This window comes from Lactuca saligna, chromosome 2 (assembly GCF_052625555.1).
Source record: "Lactuca saligna cultivar CGN05327 chromosome 2, ASM5262555v1, whole genome shotgun sequence".
Taxonomy (NCBI): domain Eukaryota; kingdom Viridiplantae; phylum Streptophyta; class Magnoliopsida; order Asterales; family Asteraceae; genus Lactuca; species Lactuca saligna.
In genome coordinates this window covers 45,113,913-45,124,862 of record NC_136418.1, presented here as the reverse complement: position 1 = coordinate 45,124,862, position 10,950 = coordinate 45,113,913, and the positions used below count along the sequence as shown (strand labels likewise).

The 10,950-nt window shown below is 31.4% G+C and overlaps 1 protein-coding gene across 1 annotated transcript; it reads right to left on the bottom strand.

Moving 5' to 3' along the window:
• Window positions 1-1,629: 1,629 nt before the first annotated feature.
• LOC145030918 (uncharacterized) lies at window positions 1,630-8,118 on the bottom strand. Its single transcript, XM_078979369.1, has 2 exons — window positions 7,868-8,118; window positions 1,630-2,988 (listed from the first exon to the last, which is right to left on the bottom strand). Exon 2 carries the CDS (start codon window positions 2,978-2,980, stop codon window positions 1,886-1,888), a length of 1,095 nt encoding a protein of 364 aa, XP_078835495.1. The 5' UTR covers window positions 2,981-2,988; window positions 7,868-8,118; the 3' UTR covers window positions 1,630-1,885.
• Between the last annotated feature and the right edge of the window lie 2,832 nt (window positions 8,119-10,950).

Here is a 10,950-nt window from a genome sequence, read left to right as displayed (position 1 = left end):
GCAGCAAAAGGGTGAAGTCTCTCTAGTCTACTGCAAGTCTGAAGACCAGCTAGCAGACATCTTCACCAAACCACTTCCGGTCAGCAAGTTTGAAGTTTTAAGGCAAAGGATTGGAGTGTGTAGTCCTTAAAGCAAGGAGGAGTGTTGAAAATATGCTTTAAGGAATCCACTAATGAGCAATAAAAGTAGTTATGTTTTGTCAATTTTTATTTTTGAATTGAATAAGTTTAATTAGGAGTTAGTGGATAGTTATTCTCTAGTTAATTTTCAGTTATGAATAACAGCTATATAAGCTGATGTAGTACAATGATTTTGATATTCTAATTTCCAATTCCAGTCATTGCATAGCATATCTCTCCTGTTCACTTTTCTCCTGTTTACAACCTATTGTCTTCTTTTCTATTTGTTTAAAACTAACAGTATACATGAAATTTTTTTGGACCTTATCCACAGTTTTGAGCAGAACAGGATTATTAATTTGTTACCGGAAAATAAGTTGCTTTCGTATGCTGCCCAGAAAAAGATGACTGTCATCATAGCTAAGTAGCTGTCGAGAATGATTCCGGTAGCAAAAATCTCTGACTACAGTTGTCTAGTAATGGAGAGGGTTTTACTCTATCTTTGGATAAGTAGCTACCGAGAATGATTCCGATAGAAAAAATCTCCGTCCAGATGTCAGCTGTCAGCTAATGGAGAGGGTTTTACTCTATCTTTGGAGATTGTTATAATTGTATCTGTAAATCAAATATAAAAAAAAAAAAAAAAAAAAAAAAAAAAAAAAACTTTTAGTTTAGACTTTAGATAGTATTTTTAATTAACATTTAGACTTCATGAAGTGTTTTTTTTTCTTTCTTCGCCTGTATAGATGATAAGAATTAAAGAAGGGTGTAACAAAGAACTCTAACCAGGCCATCATTGAGAATAGCAATGATAAGCGCCATGAAGGGTGGAAAGTCGAACTTCCATATAAGGGCAAGCAGCATGAAACCAAGCTGTTGTAAACATTTATAACCAAAATAAATTAGTTGTGTATAACTAATATGTATCGTAAGTTATACAAGCTGGAAACATAAAAAATTAATTTGTATTACAAAGTTTAAATAAGTTCGATTGACATGTGTGTTAGCAAGTTGGGTCTAAAGGATATCCTCAATCCAACTTGAGGGGGAGTCTTGAATGATGCAAACAGTATACGTATCTTTCCTGGTTTAAATATTTCCTATTCTATGTTACTTATTTATATAGATACAATTCTAGAAGATTTATAGGGATATGATTATTCAGTAAATAGTGACAATTAGTTTAGCATTAAATTAGCTTGTAAACTCTATAAATTCTGTTGTATTCTCCATGGTTAGTAATAACAAGATGAAAAATTTGTTCTTCAAAATTCACAGTTTCACCTGATCAAAATTAGCGGTGTGTTAAATCGCAGGCTACAAATGGGAACTATTTTACTTTAATTCCAATAACAGGCTGTGAATCATATGTTCTCATGCATATCCTAAATGAAACGGATCAAAATGACTACACATTCCACCATACTGTTCCTGTGAAATGACCTTAAGAACAATGAAAAACAAACATGTAAAATCTTTAAGTATATAATAGTTTGTGGGATCTTAGAAAGATAAAAACCAAAAACTTGATGTCAATCAAACAGGTTCTAGTTTAAAATAAATTCATGGTACATTAGCCACGCATCTCAAAGCAACAAATGAAACTACCAAATTACAAAAAAGGAGATAAATATATATAATGTTTGTTCACTCAACAAACGAAAAAAGTAAATTGCAACATTCAAATCCACTAATGCAATGCTGCTTCTCAAATCTCAAAAACTTGTAAATCTTTCCCGACATAAAAGTGACAAGCCATGACTCATCTAAGGACTAAGAGATGAGCATTCATGAGGAAAATACCACTGCCTTGTGGTAAAGAATTTTCCATGTCCTTCTTCCTCGAAAAAATTACATCCCTCAGGTTGTGATTGAAGATCGGCCCACAATTCTGGTTTAACAACAGCGCCATGTCTGAATTCACTAAGAAAAAACCCACATTCATCTGTTGTTTTTTGAAACCGCACCCATTCCATTTTGTCAAAATCTAGTTCGTGAACATTATGGAAGTAGACTGAAAAGTTTTCCATCACATAAAGCTTTTCACCCGAACTTATAAGCTTTGGAAACAAGAAGGTTTGTTTTGGAAAATTCTTGATTTTGAGCCACTTCATTTTGGGCTTAGGATTCAGTGTAAGTTCACATATATGTCTTCCTTTCAATGAACCGGCTTTACAGCATAAAGTATATATTTTCCCCTTGAAAGCATGTAAATACTTGACATCTATGAGTAAGGCGACACGATTCCATGATCCCTCCTCACCCTCTCTAGAAATCCATATTTCGTTACGGATTATGTTTGACATAATAAGCACATGCATAGAAGATATCGAAGGTGAATGGACAAGGACAGCAGTGAACTTTGGTGTACCAAAAAAGACACAGTCAAAAGGGACAGGAGGGAAATGAAGTTCATGCCTAGTGATAGGATTCACAAGCCAGAAATCGTACGTTTTCTCCCTAAAAAAGATCAAGTAACCATAAGTTAATCCAATAAAGGAGCTACCAACAGAACGGGGAAGTATGGTTTTGAACTTTCGTCCTTGAGAATCCTCTAGGCAGCATTCCTTATCTTTATCATTACCACGAGTAGAAATACGCAACAACATGGGCGATTTAGATGCCATAAATGTTTTCCAGTTGCTAATTGCTACTAATCTCCATGTCTTGCAAACCCCACTGAATGCAAGAAAATCGATTACTCCGAGTTGCATCATAACTAACAAAAGCACATCATGGTTGAGGTATGACCATGGTCCCACATCCACATCATCAGTCTTGATCATCTTACTACTGCTGCTGCTGCTAGATGATGCATCATCATGATTTTGCTTTCTACTCATTCTCCTTGTCATAACCATTCTTACACCTACAAACACACAAAACAAAAACGCACTGTAAATGCATATTCCACAAAATCATACAAGACTTGTAAACAAGCACATGAATGAACAAGATCACCAACTGAAAACAAACACAAAGTGTGTCTATGATATGAATTCAGAACTACTAAAGTACCACACAAACAAACAAAGATGTACATGATTATTCTAGAAGGGCTCAGCAGGCAAATCAGGAAAAATGACTAAAATCTGTTATAGATAGAGAGAGAAGAATAATGAGGGGGAGAGGGATTTCATTTATGTATGTCGATTAGTATGTTGAAGAATATTAGTCTCTTAGCTTTTCGCTACTGAGGGAGGGAGATTTCCTGGAATTGTTTGGTGTTCATATTAGATCATTTTTACATTCCATTTTATTCATCTTCTTCCCTACTTCTTCCTGCTTTCTTTTAATTTCATTATCCCTTGATTTCTAATCTTCATCGGTCTACAACATATCTCCCTTACCCTAACGTCGATGCTTAAAGATAATCCAAACACTTACAAAAACTATATATCAATTATACAATGATCATAATCAACAAATCATAAAAACTAAAGAACCACAATCAAAACACTTCAACTAGGCAACATTGCACTAGATATAACACATGAAACCAAATTAGTAAACGATTCAAAATTAATTTCATGAAGCATATAGAGATAATCAAAACAACTATATCAACCTACGGCACATTTCCTGATCAAATGAACGCATATATCCTAAAGCATCAAAGCATCCAGGGTTAGAAATGTGATTCAAGGGAAAGAACGATGATTTGGAGTTTGTGTGGGGCATTTTGTCCGAGAAAATAATTTCCAATTCTTCTTTAAATTAAACTATATTGAATGTTCTAATTTTACAAAATTATTTTTGTTTGACTATATAAATAATTATTTCTATATAAGTTGTTTCATAGCAGTGTTTAAGCTCGTTTACAGGGATAATCACAAATGCAGTCAACATAGGCTATACATTTCTCTGTTATTAAAAAGTTTTGTTCAACATCAGTTTGACAAAAAATGTGTTGCATTCGTTTCCAAAAAATATACCTCGTTGCATGTCTAAATCAATGATTTTGGTCTTGTAACAAAATACAAGGATACCCAACACATTCCATAAAGGAGAATTTATTGGTCATTTGTATGGTTGATATTTTATTACAAACTAAAAAAAGAAATTGTAATAGGATATAAATAATTTCTTTTATCATTACTATACAGAGAGGATAATCATTCCTTCTATTTTTTTCACACATAGACATATGAGCTGGATGAGAGTTCTCATCCAGCTACTCGCAAATAAAATGAATTCAAATTAAACATTTTGAATTCATTTCAGATTAAATATAACTTGAATGAAGATATACATGTCTTTAAATAAGTAATGTAGTGACTCATGGATTTCATTTAATCCGAATCAAATCTATTATGAATTTGAATATCTTGTTTGTATATATAGATAACTATTTGAGCCTAATGAACCAGAACTGAATAACCCAAATGTTGAGAACAATCCCTGGGTTTTTTTAATAGTGCAGAAAGAATATGGGATAGGTGTAAGGTCAAGACGTATTAAGGTAATTTCATGAGAGAGAGAGAGAGAGACTATATTTTTAGTGAAAGAGGCATGTAATAGGGACCATGTAGAGTATTGGATGAAAATAGAGTTTATGTTGAAGATTTGGATACCTATTGGATCGTATGAACATTTTCCGAACTGATATTTATACCTTATGACTGAGTTGCAAAATTCAGCCTAGAATAATCTAAAAACACACTTACGAATCTAGACACAGAAATCACAAGCCAAATTGCTAGTAGGATTTTATGTTCGTCTGACGAAAAAGAGAGCTAATGAACGTGTTTTTTTTTTTTGCAAAGAGAAGAGCCATCTAGATAATAAACGAGATTAGGGTTTGACTCTTAGTGTTGACCGTCATGGGTTGCTTTGGAAGTAAGTCGGGGATATTTGGATTTTAATGAGGATTTAGTGTTTCCAAAACTAACGAATTTCGTTAGTTTTACCATAATCACCCTAAAGAATTCGAATTCCCACTATGTTCCAAGCCAGGTGCTCTCCCCCTTGGACCCCGCTAGGGGCGCTGCCCCTAAACCCCACCAAAGGGACGTTGCTCATTTGGAAAACCCGGACCCAAGGTCGCTGCCCTGGACCCCCGACTTGTCGACAAACCGGTTTCTAATTCGATCTTATATATGCATGCACTCTGCATAAACCCGTACATATATTAGAGTACAAATTATGAAGCCCCTTAGCTCACATGTCAGTTCCAATTACATAAAATGACATGGTGACACTAAAATCACCAACAAAGAGAATAGTATTCTATTAGTGGGATCGGTTATCTAGCTTGGGCAGAAGGTGAATAAATCATTTGATTACCCTCTCTGATTTAATAGTTTGTAGTTGTACAAATTGTACTCCATTTTCATTTTCATATTAATCAAGTCAAAATTACTTTTGATCTTCATCTGAGTTAATCTTATCATAAGATTACGTATAGAACTACTACAACGGTTTTATTTTGACATAAAACTAGGTAGTTATTTTTTAATAAAGTAATAGAAAAAAATCATTTCTTAGATTCTCTCTCTAAAGAAAACGGTAACAGAATATGCAATTTTCTTTTATTCTGATGAATAAGCGATGGATTAGAGGGAATCAAACGACAATGAAGGTGGTGATAATTTCAAGGTTTCAAACTTTCAATAAATGTTTATAGCTCAACTGATGGATATACATTTTAATTTTAGGTTGTTTTAGTTTAAAAAGCAATTGCCTTTTCTAAATACCCACTCGAAAAGATTATGAGATAGACACATGCTAAAATTTATATATGAATTGAAGCAGTTTACATTTTAATTCATGGAAGTAGCAACACAATGGAAATGATGGAGAGGAGATGAAATAGCTTAAAGGGAGAAAGTAAGAAGGTGTAACTGAGATTTGAAAGTGAGTAAAAGTAGAAAATTAGAGAGTAGTTTTAGGGGAAAAAACAATTGTTTTAAAGATTTTTACTAAAACTACGTAGCTTTAATTAGTAAAAACAATGACGTTTTTGCAGTTCTATAGCTAATGTTATTTATATGAAAACCACTTATTCCCTTTTCCCATATATAAATAACTTATTCACTAACATAACTACTTTTTCTTATATTTATATCTATTTTAGAATGTTAAAAGGAATCTTTCTTTCGTTTGACTCTACCTATTGGATCGACCCAAATTTAGCAATCCAAGAAAGTAAAGTATTTGCGGGTGAATATTTACATTATCAATTTCTATTTCAGTTCTATAACTAATTCATGACTTTTCCGACTTCCCGCCATTAGACCTAGTATATCTGCAGAACTAAAATTTGGAATGAGTGAATCATCTCCAAATTTAATGTTGGTTCCACAACTGACCCAGGCCCAAATATCAAAACAATATCACATGTTATAATTTTGTTATATTGGCGGTTGGCTGAACAAAATCTTAATTTATTTATTTTTAATATGTCGTGCGATTGATATATATTCTAAGATTCACTGAATTTAAATACTACTGAATTCATTAAAATATAAATATCATTCATAATTAAATAGAAATAATGATGTATGTATCGCGATTGATATATATTCTAAGAAGGATGTGTGCAGATACATAGAAAATCTTCGTTTTACTATCAACCAAAGACTGCAGTGACTTACGTTCAATTAAGGGTAGAAAATAACCGACCTAAGCTTTAACTAACAATTACTAACTTGTCAATATGGTCTCCTGAAGTGAACGATTAGATAAAAAAAAAAAAACCATACAGAAAAACTGATGCTTTACAGAAAAAATATTAAATGAAAAAAACAACAAAAAACACAGAACTGGCGAATTTAACGGAAGCACATTGCTATTATATATCCCAAGCCAAAAAACCCTAAAAAGAGCTGATGCTTTTAAACCAACCCTGGTAGTTTAATTAATTGACTTTTATTTGTTAACTACCTTGTGTTTGACATATTTGAAGCTAAGAATAGATTTCGTCAAAAACTCAAAATTTATTTTCTTAAAATGAAAGTAAAATTACCAAATTACATATCACAAACTGTATAATAGTAATCATCTGCAAAGGTAAAAGATAGAAGTCTGGAAAAGTAAGAAAAAGAAATGATTCAAAACTCTTCCAACTAATGGTTCAAAGGTAATTATATCATAAGCTGTTAAATCAAACTTTGCAATTTTTTGTTAACTTTCATTGATGCTCTCTTTTTCTTACTATTTTAGACACTTAGGTCAAGTTCTTAATTGATCCACCATTTTGACAACTAATGACAACTGATGGTGCTTTAAGTACTTCATTGGTTTTTCCTCAAGAAAATGGACCCGAGGGAAACTTAACACCAGTCCTTATTAAGTTGCTTTTAGTTAACAGATTATATAAAATTCTTCTAACTGAAATGATAAACCCTATATCATGACTTTTCTTAATTCTCTGCTACCACTATGGAATAAAATAATACTTACTGAAATTGCATGATTTCTATGGGTCTTTTATCGAAGAGATGAATAAAACCTACAAATAGATATGTTGCTTTCTATAGCTGTTTCATTTGGTTTATAAAATTTTATTTGTTGAGCGTTCATTGGAGTCTTTCATATGGGTAGCCAATAAATTAGCATAATCATCCGGGAGAAAGAAACAAAGGGTAACCTTTATCGAGAACCAAATGATTTAAGAGGCGATCAATAAAAGAAGAGATTTTTTATCCCACAGAAAAGAAACCGAATTCAAATTAGGGATCGTCTTGTTCATCTCCTTCAGTCCAAAGAACGCAAATTGAATAAATATAAGATCAAATCGGACTTACTTGATGTGAGATAGCTGCCTGAAGTTCAGACTTGAGAGTGTTCGGATGTAGGGCACACTTCGAAGGCGAACGGACAAGGCAAAGCAGGTATGTGACGGTAATTAACAGAGAAGGAAGCGCATGGTTGTGGTGGCTAGCTGCGGCGGCGGTGGTGAGACTGTTCGAGGGGTTCAACTGTGAAGAACAAAGGCGGTGGTCTTTTTTTTTAAAAAGAACGATTTTAAGGAGAGAAGGGAAGGCAGGTGGCACGAGATAAATGAAAACTTACTATTCATGGTTTATTCGTGGTTGCTTTTTAATAATTTATAGAGTAAATTACACGAATGGTCCTATGGTTTAGGGTAATTTGCGTGTTTGGTCCCTAACTTATTTTTTTAACTCGGAAGGTCCTTACTGTTTGTTTTTGTTACGCGTTTGGTCCCTATCTTAGTTAAAAAGACTATTTTTCCCTTGGTTTTTTTAATTTATTTAGATAAACACACCCACAATCCCACCCCCCTCACCTTACCTTACCTACCCCACTACTTTTTCCTATTTAAATAATAATATTTTTAGGTAAGACAGGGACCAAGCAAATAACAAAAACACAAAGTAGGGACTAAACATGTAATAAAAACAAATAGTAGGGACCTTCCGAGTTAAAAAAATAAGTTAGGGACCAAACGTGTAAATTACCCCAAACCATAGGGACCATTCGTGTAATTTACTCTAATTTTTATTATTCTAATAATTTTACCATTAAATTAAGGAAAAGTAAGTAATCTAACTATATTTTAATATCTATTTGAAAAAGATAATAAAAAAAATACTTTTAGCAAAAGTAGCCATTTAATCTGGAATAGGTATTCTGATCGAAAAGAAAAATTCTGACAAAAAAAATATATTTTCATCTGAATTTGGGATCAATATTCCGGATTTCAGACCAACATTCCGGACTGAATTTTTGGAATTTGAAATTCAAGAATAAGTCTAAAATCCGATGAGCTATTTCGGAATTTCGAGAAAAAAAATTCATTTTTATTTAAATCTAACAAAAAATTTAGCTATCATAGTAATACAAACTATATACAATATTATTGTATAAAATTAGATATTTTATTGAAAAACGGTGTCATTAAGCACTTCAAAATATAGCATTCAGATGTAACATCAATTTTCCAAGTATAAGTTGTTGGATTAAGTGTCTTTGGTCTTAACTAAATTGTTATAATCTTAGTAAATAAAAGTAAACTCATTTTTGGGTTGTCCTCATAACTACAAAATAGCTAGGATTGATATTAAGAGAATGATAAAATGACTTATTTATATATTATATGATTAATATATTAATTAGAAATAGTTAATAATTAATTAGGAATTAATTGGAAATAGGTTTTTGATTAATTATAATTAATTAATGGTACACGGGTTGAATTGCAATTGTTTAATAGTTAAACAAACGAGACAATTCTAGAACCTCCGTGGACTGTTTTAGGAGAGGTCTAGAGGAATGCTGGAAGCCTCCCTTTCTCCATATTTCGATCCTAAGTTTTGAGTGTCACACATTAAAGGCTTCAACCCTATTGGAGCTAGCTTTCCAAGGAGTTTTTCAAGAGAGTTTCTTGCATCATTGATTTGTTGCAAAAGGGATGAATTCGTTACTCATATTTTCGATTTTCATAGGTTAGATGTTGCTTCATAAAGTGTGTTGTTATAACTAAAATGTCATAGGGTTGTAGGTTGCATGTGACTATAAGTGTTTATGTGTAAATTTGCTGTGCAAATCTTTAGTTATAACCTAGAAGACTTATCTGTGTTATCAGAGCCATTTTTTTCTGATATTTGTGTACATTGTGAAACTAAAAATCAATACCTAAAGAACTGAAAGGAAAAAAAAACAAAAAAAAATTGTCATTAATAGGCCGTAGCATGGCAAAAGCTCATGTCACGGCGTGCTTTAGGCAGCAGTAGGTTTCCAGATTTACTTGCCTTTTTCGAATTATAGGATCATTATTTGCTCCAAATTGTTACCTTAATTGATTAAGACTAGATAATTATAAAATCCTAATTTGAAAATTGATGAAATAATAAAATAAAACTAATGTTATTTAATTATAAGTTAAGTAAGATAATAGAATAATCCATTAAAAGATTTAACACAATTCATTAAATGTTCAACTAAAAGATAAATATAAAATCTAAAATGGTTTAAACTATTAATTAATTAAAGGTTAATTAAGTTATATATATATATATATATATATATATATATATATATATATATATATATATATATATAAAGAGAGAGAGAGAGAGAGGAGAGAGAGAGAGAGAGAGAGAGAGAGATGTTTATTTGAGACTATGTTAACTTTGTGAGACATTGAGACGTGATCCTAGCCACTTATTTTGAAGATCAATAAAAAAAATTGTAAAATGCAAAATAAAATAAAAAACGAAAACTATTTAAAAAAAATTACCGATTTTTTTAAATATAAGTGAAATATTCAAATAAAATATTGCACTGTAAATAATCAAATCAAATTTAATATTCTACTAAAATTGATAGATATGTTAAAATATTCTAATATTCGACTAGAATTATTAGATTAGTTAGAATATTCTAATATTCTATTAGATTTTTTTTTAATATTTATAGTGTAATATTCTAGTAAAATATATTCTAATATTCTAAAAATTCGATTTGAATATTTAAATTTTACTATTCTTTTAGAATATTTCACGTATATTTTGAAAAAAAAATGTAATTTTTTTTACTATTTATTTTTTTGGATAATATAAATGACGAAATAATATTTAAAATTTCCAAAATTTTCATTTATTTTGCATTTAATTTTTTTTTATCTCCAAAATGAATGACTATAATATAAGACTTATAATAGTACATGTAAAATACTAAGTTAGTTAAGCCAAGAGTAGGTGTCATACACGAAACTAAGGAGATAACATATAAAATGATTGTCGAATGGATATCCTTTTCACCCGCCGCTGCTTTGCATAGTGGAGGGTCATTAGCCGAAAGGGATTTGATAGGACACTAATCACATTAAAAGTGTAATATAAAGTACTAGAAAATTCTATAAAAT

What these genes read in the sequence shown, in the direction of transcription:
- LOC145030918 (XM_078979369.1), bottom strand. Translation starts at nt 2,980, where the DNA reads ATGGTTATGACAAGGAGAATGAGTAGAAAGCAAAATCATGATGATGCA.